Genomic DNA, 17,036 nt, shown 5'->3' on the forward strand with positions numbered 1-17,036 from the left:
ATTGAAATCTTGTAGCACTTGCAAGGTCCCTCTGCTCATGAAGGCTCGTACATGTATAGGCCTTCTGAACTGTGCTAGAGTTCTTTGGCATCAGCTCAAACCGCTGTGTTTGGAGAAAACCAGGAAACTGTAAGAGGAGTGGTCCAGTATCACTCCTGAGTGCACACCTGGTGACCTACTTTAAGAAATATCTTACAGCTTACTGTAAAATAAGTCATGTTTTGCTTGGGCATCAAATACTTGTTTCACTCAATGCTCAATAGCTACTCATGCTTTTCAATTAATAATTGATAATATAAGTTTATATACGTATTATACTTTTATGTAATGTGGGGGGTTTTTTTTCTGGGTTTTTGGTTGATATTCTGTCTCTTTCCATTAACAAAGAAACTACCATAAAATTAGAGACTGTTAATGTAACTGAGCACACTGCTGGGGACTGTTTGATATCACACGACAAACAACCACCATAACAATCCTGCTAATGTTTAATAAAACATTACTGGTCACATATCAATCCTCAACACTGATAGATAGTCACATGGTTTGGATACTTGCTGTGTATTTTATAATGAGTTACAAGCTGGACAAGACTGAATATCAAAAACCAGTAGTTACAAGTATTGTATACTTAATAAAAATCACAGTTTTAAAGGTAGCTTTTGCATGTTATTTGCATCTTGTTGATCTGGCGCAGTCTTGTAGTGGCTTTGGAAAGTCAGCTCTGCTGTGTAGTAAGGGATCACTGTAATCTGTAAGGTTTTATGTCTCATCATCCTCAGAAATTTATAGCCTCGGGGGTCGTCATGTTTGGCCTTGTATCTACTAATACTGCACATTATTTTTGCAATAAAGCATTTCTGAGCTGTGGCTGTTTGTTTGTTTTCTGTGGATTTACACAGCTGGATAATAGTAGGGGTTGGAAGGATTAAGTGCTCGTGGATCTCTCACATAAGACGAGGTTTTAGCCACCGGGTTTGCCCTCTCATCTGTGCTGCCCTGATTTACTCTGGCTTGCCTGGAGGACTAATGGCTCTAAGATACTCTGTTGGGTGAGATAGGGCAATTTAATACATCACAATTTTCAAAACTGGGCCATATCTAACCTGGTCTTGGGTCAGAATCAGTGAAATATTTCTTGCAATGAAACATACTAATATGACATAAACAAGGGTTGTTTTTGGTTCTGTTGGAAGACTTTAAGAGCAGCGCTGAATTCTGACAGTGTCATGCATTTTGTTAAAGGTGACTGATTTTTATTATGTGCTGAGCTGAAGTGTATCCTTGCAGAGGTTAGTATAATTTCCAGCTTATTACACTGACTAGATACTAGTTAATGAACTGTGTCTGCAAACATGAATTTGAACTGTAAACACAAAGTGCGTCTGTGAACGAAGGAGAAACTGTCAAGCTTGTTTTGTCAGTTGTTGTTAAGGCCTCTTTTTTTTAATCTCTGAACTGTTCACTTTTACTTTATCTTGTTTGTTTTTCTCTTTCTTCTGCAGTGCTCAGCGCAAGTTGTTTTCTTTATGAGAGCCTTATCTTCTGTTTTCTTACTTGCTGTTCTTCGTTTTCCCGCATCCCTCGTTGCCTTGTTTGGTTTTGCTCACGTCATTTCGTTGTTTCACATCTGTGCAGATGTTCGTATAAATCAAAGTCTCTCTGGTCAATAAGCCAAGGTGCAGACACGGGATTTGACCTAACAAGTGGCCTACTTATGATGCAATATTCATGAATGTAAGCAGAGGTTTATGAGTAGGCAAAAAACAAAACATTATGTTCTTTTAGCAAAAAGGAATATCCATTAGTTATTTTTTTCTTCGTTTGTTTTCCTGGTGTTACTTTGCAACACAAGGAAAGCCACATTTTACTCGACTGACTGGAACCAAGTGGGAGGACGCAATAATGAAACCACAGTTGGCAAGACTTCAGAAAAGCAGAGGCCTTGAAAGAACAGTCTAATGGATTTATGGAGCTATATTGTCTAATATTTGTAAAGGAAGCGGCTGTCAGATGTCTGCCTGAACATTTGCCACTCAGATCTGTGTTTGAATGAAGCTGCAAAAGGAGTCATTGTAGCGTCCAGCTGCTAAATTGGCTACACAGGGTGTTTGCAAGTGCTCTCATCAGAAAATGTTAATCATCTGTCCTGAAACAGTGTGTGCTAGTGTTTGTGTGTGTCAGTCAGTCACGGACATGGTGTTTGGGGGTTAAAAATATCATGTTGAAGAGGTTTTTACATTCCTTGTGTTTCATTACATCAAAATTTGAAGTTTTCAAATGAATGCTATTATGATTTACTGAAAATGCTGACTCATTTAACACTTGTCCTTTGACCGGTTTATTTTTCTTTATGAACAGAGGATATTTTAGTCAGCTGGCTTTGATTACCAAGATTATTATTTCTCTGATTCCAAGAAGTCATTTTTCAGTAACAGGGAGAGTGTGGCTCTTTTTCTTTTTCTTAAGTTAACTGGGTCGTTTCCGTCTCAGAATCTGTGCCGAGTTTTGTCCTTTTGGCATGTTACACAAGCATGGAAGTATGCCAGAAGTCATCATCATTGAAAATTTTCTTGTGCTTATCTTGAATAAAGTTGCTGCTTTGAGGATTTTAGTTATCAGCCAAGTTGGCTTTCTAGAGGCTTCTTGGTGTGGTCAGTGTAGTGGAGGCCCTGTGGGATAAGCAGAATGAGGTAGAGTAGTTACTGGCTTTCCAGTGAATAGGATCACATGACAGATACCAGGCCGGCCCACATCTGTGTTCCTACACAGAGGTCATTATAGAGGTGAGAAGAGAAACAGCAAAGCGGGCTGAACAGATGAACATTTGGTTTACATCAAACTAATCACCTAGATTAATGTATTCTTTCAGTCTCTCATCAGAAACCTTCCAGTTTGTTATGCCCTGATTACCAAAACAAATGTAATCCTGGATTTAATTTTGGTAAGAAGATAATTTTCTGTTTTCCAAAGTAAAATGTTTCATCTGTTTCCCTGCAGATATCTGAGAATTTCTACTGTGACCTGAACTCTGAACAGTTTAAGAACTTCTTGAAAAATCACACTGACCACATTGATCCGTCCTCGACAGCCAAATCTGCCATCTTCTCTATCACCTACCCTTCCACAGATATATATCTGGTCATCAAGGTAATGAGAAAATCTATTGCAATCCACTGAGACGAAAAAAGCAGAAATGGTAGGCCTAAGAAAAGCAAATATACTATGCAGCGGATGAATAGTATCTTAAAGGCATTAATAAAACACAGTGGAGGCTCTGTTATAGTTTAGCTGCATTTCAGCAAGTGATGTGGGGAATTTTGAACATGGAGATTTTGATCTATCATGTAGTACCATCTAAAAAGCATCTGATTAGCAGTGGCTTTATTTTTCAGTACAACACCGATACCAAACACACTACCAAAGCAGTAAAGGCATACCTGGATAGAAAAACACACAATGGGACACTATCAGTTATGAATTGGACTCTGCAGTGTCGTTAGAGTCATTGGAGTTTTGAAGAAGAGTCAGCAGTAATATAGAGTTTGTGCAGTTCATCGTAAACTGTTGCTGTGGCCTTGATATAATTAATGTTTCCGTGTTTCAGATTGAAAAGGTCCTTCAGCAGGGAGAGATCAGTGACTGTGTCGACCCCTACGTGACACTGAGGGAATGTGACTCTGGAAAGGTAATGAATGCAGAGCAAACAGTCAAATTATTTACAAAAAAATGCTCTCCGGTTTACCTTTTAGCCTCTTATTAATACTTGCTGGGTATGTAAAAGGATTCTGGAGCTGATGTTTTTCAAAATGGCTAACTTTATTTATTTATTTATTTATTTATTTATTTATTTATGTCTTTATGGTCAGAACAAGGACAAAATTGAGAAGCTGCGGAACCAGGCGGATAGTTTCTGCCAGAGGCTGGGTCGCTATCGCATGCCATTTGCCTGGGCAACTGTTAATATAATGGAAGTGATCAGCTCTGCTACATTGGAGCGTGACATCACAGACTCTGAGAACACAAAAGGAGGTGTGTGCTAGCGTCATCTTACCTTCTGATCACTTTGCATTTGTCTGCATTTCCTAGGAGTCCTTGAAGCTTAGTATCACACTTGACCCTTGACATTTTTTTTTCCTCAGGAAAATCCAGCAGCATTGACCGGAGAGGACTCCCTAGGAGGAACTCTGAACGTTACAGTACCATCGATGAACCGTTTTGCAACGTTTCTGGCTTCAAGCCTGCCACCATCACTATCTCCACCATCATCAAACAGGTTTGTCTGCTGCCCAAGCAAAGAAATGGATAAATCTGTGAAAATGCTTGAAATGCAGTGAGATACCAGATAAAGATAAAGTTTCCCAGACAGACATGCTTGTGTTTACATCTTGGACTTTGATAAAAATCCTATGTGTTTCATCAGATTCTATTATTCAAACCTGTGGGGCTATTACTGTGAAAAATTACATGCATATTCCAATGTTTGTATATTTTTTATTGCTCTAATGGTTCATTTGGTCCTTGTCATCTGGGTTTTTCATTTAAAATAAATAAATAAATAAAATCACTGTGTTTTTTAGGAAGGAGATCGTCTAAGCGATGAGGATTTGCTCAAGTCCCTGACTGAGATGAAGAAACCACAGAAGAGAATCAAGACAATACCAGGTTATCACTCATTACATGAGTATATTTTTATTGTTAATGTTTTCTTTTTCTTTTTTGCTGCAGAGAAAATTGATAAAATTTGTCGATGGAAAGATGGATAGAGAGAGACCTGGACCTCTGCAATAGTTTTAAATCACATAGGTCACCTGTTTAACTCAGTTAAACCAGCACCTGTAGCCTGATACTTTCATCCATATAGAGCGTTTGGGTACAGGAAATTGCAAAAACACAGCACAGTGATGTCACACTTTACAAATAATTTTTTAAAAGAGCTAAAATGTGTGTTCATAGCATGCTTTAAATTTCAAGTCGGTATATTTTGTTACTAAGCTTTGCGGTTGCTTCCTGAAGAGGACACCGAAACCAGTGGTACTTCTCATCCAGCTCTTGACAAAAAAGCAGTGTGCCAGTTTATATATTATTAAATGATATCATAGGCTTTATTCTGGATATTGCATATGCAGGTTACTGACCTTTGACCTTTGCATCTTCTAGGTACCATAAAATTGGACATGTCTCCAGTCAACGATACACCAACATCATGTTTGTCAACTGAGCTTATCCCTCTTAAACCTGTGGCTGAGAAAAGCACTCGTCTCATTAAGGAGGTGCTGGAGTTCCCCTCCAGTGAGGTTTATGTTCCTCACAACATCTACAGGTGGGCTGGAGTATGCACTATGTTGGCAAATAAACTCATGCTCCTTAAACATTTAAATGTGAGGTTGTGGGATATTTTATTCTTTGCGTTTCTGTGTCCTAAATGTTTTTTTGTGACTTTAGCTTTCTTAGAGAAAAGGAAACTACTTATGCAAGCCTTGCACCTTCAAGGGATGAAAAGCGAACAAGCCCAACAAGTTATTCTTGCTAAGAATATAAACAGGTTTCTTTGTTAAAATAGGCAGCACATTTCGAACAAAGGGCCAGAGGCAACATGAACTCTCGCTCAACAAGATCACTCAAGAGCTGACATTAGAAATTGTTCTCCTTTTTAGTGTAGTTTATATTTTTAGGCATTTCCATCCAGGCCACCTGCTAAATTACCATCAGTCAGTTAACAGTACAGAGTCAAGAATGGGGATTTAATTCTTCTCAGTACTCCAATCTAAAAAAACAAAACATGCATGAACAAGTCTCGGTAATTGCATGCTGGTGTTCTCTAAACAAGTGTTCAGTGGAATCTTTGGTGTTTTCCTGTATTTCAGGTTTCACAACAGATTACAATGTTGAATTAAACCCACAAAAGAACACAGATAATTACTGGTTGGCTTTACATTTCTCTGACATTACTGTCGCATCAGCCCTGCAGCTGTTGTACAGACAGTGCCATCTAGTGAGAAATAATCAAACTGCTTTGGTTTACATAAAGTGTAGCATAATTTATTTATTTGACTGTTTTTTCTAAACCAACAGTGTTCCTGACACAGTTTCTCTCCCTTTGCATGTGCAGGAATCTGCTCTATGTCTACCCCCAGAGGCTCAACTTTGTCAACAGGTTGACATCGGCAAGAAATATTACCATCAAAATCCAGTTTATGAGTGGAGAGGATCCTGGCTCGGCTATGTGTGTGAGTGCTGTTGTTCATTACCTGTCACTCATTTTTACACTAAAACTGATTTAACTTAACTTTTACTAATATTTGGTGATTTTAAAAATAAAATAAAATATGAAAGTGCAGTTTAATAATTGTTTTATTCTCACAAATTATTTCCCAGCTGCTTGTCAACAGGGAAGTTGCAAAATGCCCTCTGGTGGATAAACTATGCAACCTCAATAGTCATAAAACTTTATTTAATCCCACACTGGGGGAAATTCACTTGTTCCAGCAGCACAAGGGACAGGAAGAAAGGTTGAATTAGAGATATATTAGTTTTTTAAAGTAGAAAAAAATAGATAAATAAATATTGTACAAGAAAAAAGCTAAAACTCTGCACAGATGGTTACAATATACAGTTAAATATGCCAAGATTTTTATTTTTATTTGTACATAATGTGCAGCAGGAGTAACAATAATATATACATGTGTTTTTAAACAGTATTTATCCTGTGTGGGGTATTGTACAGTCTGACTGCTGTCAGCCTGTATAAATGCCGATATTGCCATTTCAGCAGATGGCTAATATCGGCTGATATATTGGTCACTGTCTATTTACTGACCCAAGCTCTGACAGTTTGGGTCAGTAGTTCAGATGAACATTCAAGTCAAGCACAGTCTACACATAGGATTCAAATTTATCATGTTAAATTAAAAGTACCTTTTTATTCTTTTCTTCTTCTGTCTCTATATTCAGGTCATTTTTGGGAAATCGAGTGGCCCTGAATTTTTAAGTGAAGTCTATACCCCTGTTACCTACCATAACAAGTAAGGACACATTATTGTGTTTTGTTACACTGGACTGTGTTAGCGTCTTTTTATCTATTTTGAACAATCAGAGTACCTTGACTTCATTTATCTTTTTGTTTTTCTCGTTTCCTTCCCGTTGCCTCCTCTTGTTACTCCGTATTTCCCCATCTGTAAGGTCTCCAGACTTCTATGAGGAAGTGAAGATTGCTCTTCCAGCACGTCTGACGGAGAGGCATCACTTGCTGTTCACGTTCTTCCACATCAGCTGTCAGCAGAAACAGAACCAGAGCGGCAGCTGTGAGACGCTCATTGGATACTCTGTAAGCTTTTACACATCACAAATCTTAAGAACAAAGAAAAAGACTGTTTAGTGTTTCAGCTGGCAAATCGCTGTCATCATTGTCAAAGGAAAGTGTTGCCAGACATTTTACTATTAATATGTTGTGACATTTGTGTGTCTGACTGCTGCGTTTTTAAATCGTTGAAGCTCGGCTGACATGCTGAATTTGTCTTTTTTCCTCTGATGCAGTGGCTGCCCATATTGAATATTGATCGACTGCAGACTGGTCAGTACTGTCTGCCCATCATCTTGGAGCGTCTCCCTGTCAACTACTCTCTACACACACCTGAGGTATAAACATCCTCCTGTTAAAAGATTAAAACTATTTTTTATTATTATTTATTATTATTATTATGAAAGTAGAGTAGCAAACACAGGCACAAAAGTCATATTTATATTTCCTGTGTCTTGTAGAAACTTCCTCTTCAGGTCCCTCCAGTCAAGTGGATGGAGGGTCACAAGGGACTTTTCAACCTTGAAATCCAGGCGGTGTCATCCGTGCACACACAGGTGAGCGAAGGCTGGATGCCTCCAGACCAACACAGCAACACAGTGAATGTCTTTTTGGCTCACCCTGTCTATCTGTATACATCAGTACACACATGCATACCACAAGTGTCCATGTTGTTGTTGCATTCGCCCTGAAGCATGTCCCGACTCTGTCGCAGTACATTTGTTTCCTTCTCCGTCTCCTCTCCTCTGTTGCTTTTGCTCTCCCTGCTTCCCGTTCTAACAAACCCTGCCTTCTCCCTACCAGGACAACCACCTGGAGCGTTTCTTCACCCTCTGCCATGCACTGGAAGGTGGAGTAACATTCCCTGTGCGGATCAGGGAGGAGAAGATTCCAGAGAACAAGCTGGAGCATGAGCTGAAGCTCAGCATCATAGCCCTGTCCTCGTCCAGTCTAGAGGCTCTGGTCCTCTCCCTCCACCGAGTGCTAGATAAACTCTTCACTCTCATCATGCAGCCCATGGTCATTGCTGGCCAGACCGGTGAGTGGACTCTGTATTGTATCATGTATATAATGGATGTATAGCAGTGATTGTGGTGCTACATTTAAAAATGTCTTTCCAGTTGATTTTTTTTCCCCCAACATATTCTCAATTTAGTTATTGAGCTACCATGAAAAAACTGTGAAAGATATATCCCCAGAAAACAGATTACCACTTTATATTTGTACTTTTATTTAACCAACACTGCAAAAGAAAAAAAAATCCCATAAATCATCAGATTTGAAGCTAAATTAGGTAAATAATCAGATTTATTTTTCATTCACTGTACTCATTTAATTACTTGGTTTTTTTTAAAAAATCCATGCTTCCTTTCTGCAGCCAATCTGGCACAGATAGCCTTTGAGTCAGTGGTGTCCATCATCAACAGCCTTCATAACAGCCAGGAACTGATCAGGGACCAGCTGGGTAGGAACAGCCTCTTGGCAACCTACCTGTACTGGGTGTTTCGCCTGCCCGATCCCCCTCGAGACATGCAGAATCCAGGTGCTTCATCATTTAAAAGGATGCATTTCTTTTGTTTTGTCGTTCCTGTGAACATATTTGCTCTGAGTGTTTCAAGTATTAAGAATTTTCTTTGTTTCTTTTTTCCTTTTGTATCTATGAACATGTGATCAGGTACAGGTGGCGCAGTACCTTCAGCAGAGAGCCGATACAGCACTATGGGTCGGGCCACGGCTGCCACCGTTGGCAGCATGCTTCTCCAGTCCAGGATCAGAAGCAGCAGCAACCCTGATATCCCAGGCCCACATAACTCCGCTGAAGATGACGAGGTCAAAAATATTCTCTCTGCCAAGGTACTGACCAGCTTCATCAGCTGAGATTTCTCATGTCTTAACCTGGATCTGGTGCAAAATACAGAAAAGTTAGTTTAGCTTGTGTCCACTTTTTTTTATTTTAACATACTCTTTAAGGTTTTACTAAGTCCATGTTGCACTAGGCTAATGTACTGTATGAATTTGCCTAATTGAGCACACACACACACAAAGTACAGTATGTAAATATGCCAGCATGCATCTTCATACACACAAAATAGCCATTTGCTCTTCATCCCCACAGTACATTAGCTATTGTAATAGGCCACTAGACACCCACTCTAATGAATGCATCCATCACATCCAATGTGATGGAACTTGTGTGTTACTGTCTCCAGGGCCACAACAACCCAGGCAGCCGCATGTCCACCTACGTAGACGTAAACAACCATCAGAACCCATCAGGAAACACCAGGCCATCCAACAGAAAGGTTCAAAGTTCTTACTTTCTTTACTTTTTTGGACCCGTTTTATTATGTAGCAATGCAATTACATTTTTATAAAAGAATTAGAGACGGAAAATAATGATACAGAAAACGGCAAGGAATGAGTATGAACTGGGTAACATATTTCCTTTTAATGATTTGTATCAACATTGACTTTATCTAAACTGATGGATATCTGTTGTTTTCATCAAAGGTGATCCGTCCCTGTTATTCATGTCTTCCCATTTAAAAGATTAAATACCATTTTTATGCCATCACATATACTGAATATGCTGACTGTGCATGTGTGTATACTCGTGTAAGTCAACAGACATTACCTTTGTACTCAAAGAAGGTTAGCTGGACCGAAACAGGCTAATTTAATGTCTAACTGAATTGCTTTCAATTAAGAATAAATGAAAAGCCTTGTTATTTTAGTTTTTGAAGTAGAAATTCTGGTTAGTCATCTCTATTATACGTTAGAGACACTGCAGTGACTGAAAAATAATTCTGTAGCAGTACATGGAACGATACCATAAAAGCTGTGTTTGATTTCTGTGTTCTATTTCAACATTACTTCTATCTCAAACATCCTGTAACACAGCTAAACAAATACTTTCATCCTCCAGTTCACCCTTATGACCACAAGGTGGCAGTGTGACACCAGTGACACTGATATTGGAGCTGTTTATGCTTTTTTTTGTGTCTATTCAAAGCAGCCAGCATATTAAAACCAGTTCACAGCAATATGTTAATATAATAATCTATTAGAACTCCAATTATGAGGCAGTCTTTAAAAAAATTCTCTACCTGCTATCAGGGTAAGACGGGTTCTCGTGAATTAAAGCATTTGTATTTTTTCTCTTGCAGCAATTTCATGAGGAGCTGGCCCTGCAAATGGTTGTCAGCACCGGGGTCTGCAGAGAAAATGCCTACAAATACGCCTGGTTCTTCTTTGAGCTGCTGGTCAGTGTTTATTTTTATACCTCTCTGCAAGAGGGAAGGCATCCACAGATGTTAATGATAAATAGACTGAGTTATAAAAATGAGTCATATCAAGCAAATGTGACCTCATGGCCAAACACCTCCAAAGATAAATGATAGTGGTAGTATTGTATGAATATTAAGAGGGTGTTCGAAAGCGCCCGAGGCAATAAATTACAAAAAACACTTGACAATTTATTTTCTGTTTTGCAATTCAGCTGTGTCATCACTGACATTCATGCTCATTCACTCAATTCGTCTTGCTTATTTATGCTTCTGCCCTCAACCTCATTGCCTACTTTAATTAAATTAGGGATTTTTGCGTGGCTTGATAGGCTTGTTGATTTGAAAATAGAAGCTGATGATAAAATAATCAAACACTGCCCTCTTTAACTATCAGGCCACCTTTTTAACAAAAAGAAAAATCAAAGATTGCGTTTTTCACCTTTTCTTAACAATTATCAATGGGTGTGTTATGGTTTAAACAGGTGAAAAGCATGGCTCAGCATGTGTCCCAGCTGGACAAGTACAATATTCCTCGCAGAAGTCGCTTCTCTGACCGATTTAAAGATGACATCACCACAATTGTCTCTGTGGTTACAGCTGAGATTGGGACCATCCTGGTCAAACAACAAAAGGTAAGAAACGTTAGTAATGATGACGACGAAAATAAATCGTGAGCTTCTGAGCCTAATCAATTTGACTTCGATCTGCAAACTCTGCAGCCGAGCGCATTCGTGTACCTTCTGTCCTCCTGGGTTGTGTTGAGAGAGGCAATTTCAACCTGACTGTACATGTTGTCGATGTCCTCCAAACAACAGGAAGTTGGGAGTGCTAATTATATTTGCCTCTGTGGAATCGAGAGCACAGCTTACACAGCTAGATACTCAGTAAGATCCATCTGGTGCAGCTTCCTGATTGCTGTTTGTTGACTGTTGTTTTAGGAGGTAGAGCAAGCAGAGAAAGTCAACATCAGCCTGGCTTTTTTCCTTTATGACCTGATGTCGCTCATGGACAGAGGATTTGTATTCCACCTAGTGAAAAACTATTGCAATCAGGTAAAATAACAGATTAATGTTAATAATTATATCCCTCCAGATGCTGATTCTGGAAAAATAAACTTTTATGCTCCCTTTCACTTTTAGATGTCGGCTAAGAGTGTTTCAATGCCGACGCTGATCAGCATGCGTCTAGAGTTCCTGCGAATCCTGTGCAGTCATGAGCACTATCTCAACCTGAGCCTCTTCTTCAGCAGCCCTGCCTCCGCACCCGCCTCACCGTGTCCATCCATCTCCTCACAGGTTCGCCCACTCGCCAGTGCAAATTTTACATGAATTATTTGGACACTCGGGTTACCGCTTTACCAAGTTGAGTTTATTTATACAGGAATATTAATGTGGCTGCAAAAATGTTAAGGAAAGTAAGGACTGGCCATCTAGGAGAAGATAACTGGGAAAAATACAAACACAGAACGGGAGTTTAGGGAGTAATTTAACTGACTAGATGAGATAAGATTAAGTTTTGTTTTGTTTGTTAGTTTTCTTTTAGTGAAAAATTCTGTTTAAAAAGTGCTTTATTTTCCATTAAGAAACATTTTTACGCTAATCTTGTTGCCACTCCTTCATTTTATCTATGTTTTCAGAGTTCTGGCTCATGCAGTTTCCAGGAGCAGCAGAGGATCTTGGCTCTGTTTGAACTTTCTCCTGAATTCAAGCAGCAACACTACCTCACGGGTCTGTTACTGACAGAGCTCAGTGCAGCGCTAGACATGGAGTCAGAGGGGTATGGAAGTACAGCTACTTGCACGTTACTCAAAACTGCCTGCTTTCTTACTTGACTAATTACATTCTTACTAAAAAGCTCCTGTCTTATTTGTTTTGTAAAATATATCAATTAAATCAATATCGACCTCTGTAAACATGTGAAAGCTGTGTACTAATCATTGGCGATATTATTCAAATGAAACAGTATGCATGCGTGTTCACAGGGGAAAGGTCCAGAGAAGGTCCATCAATGCAATCTACAGCCTGCTGTGTGCTCATGATCTTGACCATCGCTGTATCAAACCTGAAGTCAGGGCCAAGGTGGCTGCTCTCTACCTCCCCCTGGTAGGGATTATTATAGAATCCACCAACTACCTGGATTTCACTGGTACGTGTGTACACACACACACACACACACACACACACACACACACACACACAGGTTTGCTCCAGACTACAAGCTCATTGAAAAGGTTCTCCATGATACTTTATTACGATAAGAAAACTGAGCTCTCTTTCTGCTGATTTGAGACTCTGTTCAATGTTAATTATCAGAAACAAATGAAGGGCCTTTGGCTCATAATTAAAAAATCATTTATATTTATATTTATTTGTCCTTTTTGTAAATTCCATTCATGCCTTGTGGTGACAAATATAACTACAACAGTAAAGACATCACAATTAGAGACATTAAGTCTAGTCAAGTCACCTTTATTTATATAGCACATTTAAAAGACATCAAGTGTTGGCCATTAAAGACATTGCCAGTAACGTCACCAAAAATCAAATACAAACACAAGTGACACCCATTTCACACCATTTAACATCACTTAGATTTGTTTAACAGATCTTTGTACCGCTGCCCTGATGGTAGTGATGAAGAGGATATGATAGGTCACCTTTCCCACCAATACTCCCAAAATTGCATCATACTATCTTGTTGCTGTGTTTCTGAAAGCTACATGAAAATAAATATGTACGCTTTTATTGATTTTAATTTATGACAATAACTCATATGAAACGTATTTACTAAATCTACGTTTATAACCATCCAACACCTTCTCAACTCTGTATAGTTGTAACAAGTAACTTTTCTGTTTTATGTATTTTATCTCTAATTGAGATACAATTGTGTTACTTTTAATGGTGTAAGGTAATCCTGTGTGCTGCAGTCCTTCTCTTCACCAGTTTAATATAATTGCCCCTTGTTTGTCTCCGTAGTTTCTGACTCGCGCAGCGGGAAAAACAAGTCAGGCGGACCTGATGATGACCTTGAAAATGTCCCACCTATCAATCAGTCTGTTGCCATGGCAATTGCTGGGAACCCCTTCAACACACTGGGACGGAACGCTCTTCTTTCCATGGCATCTATGGTAATGGCCATGTGTATTTAATTTCCTAATAAAAGGACGGTAACAGATTATAGCCTGCTGCCTGTTGTTTTTAAAAGTTCAGACGTGCTTGTGTGTGCGCATGTGAGCGACTGTATCTGTGAATATTCCCATTCCTAACAGGTGAGCTGCACAGAAGCAGATTGATTAGCTGTCAGAGCCACACACATACTTCATTCATCCTGAAAAATCACGCACACGCATACACACACGTCTCCGGGAGATGGTTTATGGGCAGGCATTGCCATCATAAGTGAACAGGGCCATCCTCCCTGACAAACACATCCATCAAGTACAGCTACAGCAACAACACAGGCGCCAAAACCGAACGCTGCCATTCTTTTTATCTTCCTTCTGTTTCTTTCCAAAAGATGAATCAGTTCCTTGTATGTTGCTGCAAGAAGTGCTGTTGTGGAAAATATGATTTTGACAAGAGTGAGCCATTGTTCTGGTATCCACCACAAAACTAAACACCTCCCCCAGAGCACTTGGTCCTCATTTTTGGGCAGTCCACCTTCTAACAATGTTTCCAGTGAATCTTACTCATAGAGAGAACAATATTTTCCTATGATAAACAAGAGATGCTTTTAGATTAAACTGTAATATTTGATGTAGGTTCTGGTAAGCTCCGGGCAGTCCTGCTCTTAAAAAACCCCAAAAAACACCCCAAAAGACAGAGACCTGGAAACAAGGTTCTAGGTGGGACACCTAGAGCACTAGGAGGTTAATGGCTACATTTATCAAAGCTGCTGCAAAATGAAGCAGCGGTAGCCGTCTATACTAGCGATTCATCATCTCACGAGTGAAGGTAAATGAATCTGCAATAGATTTAACACCTGTTAAGATGGAGGAGAGAACCATATTTCATTGAAGCTAGTGAGAAACCATATTTGTGGTTTAGAGAAGCTTGTCAGTGATGTACTGTTAGTTTATTGTATGCACTTGTTAGAGTACACTGTATAACTCAATAGGTTGAGCACTGGCAGTTGTGTCACATGAATTTAATATGAATTGGATCTATGACGTTATTGCATGCAGAGTGTAGTTTTAGAACAGCTTCATAGATTTTGTTTTGCGTGTGACAGTTTAATTTATTTCTAGGACACAGTTTCTAAATGTGTAATCTGCAGCAGATGCACACATTTCCATTCAGTGAGAGCTGCACTCCATTGGATACAACACATATCTGTCTCTGTCCTCTCTTCTTCCCAGCAAGGTAAATCCATAGCCACCCTGGCTGCAGACACCAGTCGCCACCTTTTGGTGTGCTTCCTGTGGGTGATGAAGAATGCCGATGGGAACCTGATTCAGCGCTGGACTATAGATATGCCTCCCTCACAGCTCAACAAACTGCTGGAGCTCCTCACCATCTGTATCTCCTGCTTTGAGTATAGGGTCTGTCTTTGCTTATTTTCTAATAATTTAATTTAATGCACTACTTTGGATGTTTGTGTATTTGCATACCTTCCCTACACGTGTTTTTTCTCACACTCCTCAGTGCATGTTACCAATGTATCCTTGTGTATTTTCTTCCTGGTTACTACGTGCTTATTGTGTGTTTTGTAGGGAAAGCAGAGCAGTGACAAAGTGAGCACCCAGGCCTTACAGAAATCTCAGCAGGCCAAACATCAGTTGGAGGAGGCCCTGCTGAGAGGAATGGGAGCCCGTGGGGAAATGATGAAACGAGTTGGAGGTGATGTGTTTCTTGGCACTTTAAGGAATAAAGCCTGGAATTGGTTTTCTGACATTTAAATGTAGAATGTTTCAAAGATTTACACACAAACTTCCTCTTAAAATAGTCAACACTCAGATTTTGGAAATCTTATGATAATTTTTATAGTTGTGCGGTCGAGGATTGCTGCATATATGAAAAGCCTTTTGTTTATTTTGTAATCCACACTTTCAGGCACTAATCATATAATTTTCTTCTTACACTGCAGTAAATCTTTTCACATGACAGGCTGTTCATACTTCTACCACATGGATGCAGTTTTAGTTTATAGTCTGCACAATAAGTGTACTTTTTTTCTTCTTCTCATGCTCTGTTTTTATATACCACACAGGAACAGATAGGACCATGGGTCAGAGAGAGGTCCTCCGCTGGAGAAAGGATCTCACTCAGTGGCGACAGACCAATGACAGACAGGATAAGTATGTTGTAATCTTTGTGTCTCCTTCTCAGTTTTTTTCCCTTTAATTATTACCTCTTGATGCACCTGGATGTCTTCTTCTATGCCTTTCCCTTTCTCTCCTTTTTCTTTTCCTTCTTTCTTTTATATTTTTAATATTTGCCTCTCTTTCCTCATTTTCCATCAGGACTAAAGCTGAGTTGGACCAGGAAGCTCTGATCAGTGGGAACTTGGCCACTGAGTCAAACCTCATAGTGCTCGACCTGCTGGAGACAATTGTCCAGGTCAAAACTGTCTTAAATACCCTGAGTAACGTTAATGTGCATTTAATAAATACATTTGCAATCATTTTAGACTTACTATGCTACGTTGTCATTATATATTATCGCCAGCCACTTCACTAGTTACACCTTGCTAGTATTAGAACTGCCTGAACTCCTCGTGGTATAGATTCAACGACATGTTGGATACATTCCACAGATATTTTGACGTGATGGCATTACTCAGATTTCTCAGCTGCGTTCTGCAACATCCCAAAGGTGTTCTGTTGGCTTGAGTTCTGGTGACTGCAGAGGCCATTTCAGTGAACTTGCTCTCTTGTTCGAGAAACCAGCTAGAGATTATCTTAAATTTGTGACACGGCACATTATCCTGCTGGAAGCAGCCATCGGAAAATGGTCATAAAGGGATGGACATGATGAGCAGCAACAACTCAGGTTGACTGTGGCACGTAAACAATGCTCAGATGGTACTGAAGGGCACAAAGTGTGTCAAGAAAATATCCCCACACCATTACACCACCAGCAGCAGGGCGGATGCTTGCTTTCCGTGCTTTCGTGCCAAACTTGGGCCCTTACGAAAAATTGCTGTAGAGTAAAACAAGACTCATCAAACCAGTCAACATTTTCCAATTTTTTCCAATTCTTGTTGCTGTTGCCTCAGTTTCCTGTTCTCAGTTGACAGGAGTGGCACTGGGTGCCCATCTGCTTCAAAGTTCAATGTTGTTCATTTGGAGATGCTCTTCTGCATAGCTTGGTTGTAACAAGTGGTTATTTGAGTTACTTTTGCCTTCATATGACAAAGCAGTCTCACCATTCTCCTCTAGTAGAAGGTTAGTTAGTAGACAAGGGTACACGAGGGTATCCACTCTATGCAGCTTTAATGGTCTATCA

At 39.6% G+C, this 17,036-nt stretch overlaps 1 protein-coding gene across 2 annotated transcripts in view; it reads left to right on the forward strand.

Moving 5' to 3' along the window:
- dock8 (dedicator of cytokinesis 8) overlaps nucleotides 1–17,036 on the forward strand; it is a 54,740-nt gene that overhangs the window by 23,556 nt on the left and 14,148 nt on the right. Inside the window, exons 9-34 of one of the 2 annotated variants that reach the window (XM_080893063.1) lie at nucleotides 3,001–3,150; nucleotides 3,608–3,688; nucleotides 3,870–4,032; nucleotides 4,143–4,276; nucleotides 4,581–4,665; nucleotides 5,161–5,323; nucleotides 6,113–6,230; nucleotides 6,955–7,025; nucleotides 7,183–7,327; nucleotides 7,537–7,638; nucleotides 7,762–7,857; nucleotides 8,105–8,339; nucleotides 8,679–8,843; nucleotides 8,982–9,154; nucleotides 9,511–9,603; nucleotides 10,468–10,563; nucleotides 11,070–11,219; nucleotides 11,526–11,639; nucleotides 11,727–11,882; nucleotides 12,224–12,363; nucleotides 12,569–12,732; nucleotides 13,566–13,717; nucleotides 14,948–15,130; nucleotides 15,302–15,428; nucleotides 15,799–15,886; nucleotides 16,052–16,148. In XM_080893063.1, coding sequence (XP_080749189.1) covers nucleotides 3,001–3,150; nucleotides 3,608–3,688; nucleotides 3,870–4,032; nucleotides 4,143–4,276; nucleotides 4,581–4,665; nucleotides 5,161–5,323; nucleotides 6,113–6,230; nucleotides 6,955–7,025; nucleotides 7,183–7,327; nucleotides 7,537–7,638; nucleotides 7,762–7,857; nucleotides 8,105–8,339; nucleotides 8,679–8,843; nucleotides 8,982–9,154; nucleotides 9,511–9,603; nucleotides 10,468–10,563; nucleotides 11,070–11,219; nucleotides 11,526–11,639; nucleotides 11,727–11,882; nucleotides 12,224–12,363; nucleotides 12,569–12,732; nucleotides 13,566–13,717; nucleotides 14,948–15,130; nucleotides 15,302–15,428; nucleotides 15,799–15,886; nucleotides 16,052–16,148 — 3,441 coding nt within the window. Of the gene's footprint in view, nucleotides 1–3,000; nucleotides 3,151–3,607; nucleotides 3,689–3,869; nucleotides 4,033–4,142; nucleotides 4,277–4,580; nucleotides 4,666–5,160; nucleotides 5,324–6,112; nucleotides 6,231–6,954; nucleotides 7,026–7,182; nucleotides 7,328–7,536; nucleotides 7,639–7,761; nucleotides 7,858–8,104; nucleotides 8,340–8,678; nucleotides 8,844–8,975; nucleotides 9,155–9,510; nucleotides 9,604–10,467; nucleotides 10,564–11,069; nucleotides 11,220–11,525; nucleotides 11,640–11,726; nucleotides 11,883–12,223; nucleotides 12,364–12,568; nucleotides 12,733–13,565; nucleotides 13,718–14,947; nucleotides 15,131–15,301; nucleotides 15,429–15,798; nucleotides 15,887–16,051; nucleotides 16,149–17,036 lie in introns of both variants that reach the window. The other variant, XM_080893062.1, reaches the window with a different exon arrangement.

Source organism: Rhamphochromis sp. 'chilingali', assembly GCF_963969265.1.
Source record: "Rhamphochromis sp. 'chilingali' genome assembly, chromosome: 10".
NCBI classification, from domain to species: Eukaryota; Metazoa; Chordata; class Actinopteri; order Cichliformes; family Cichlidae; genus Rhamphochromis; species Rhamphochromis sp. 'chilingali'.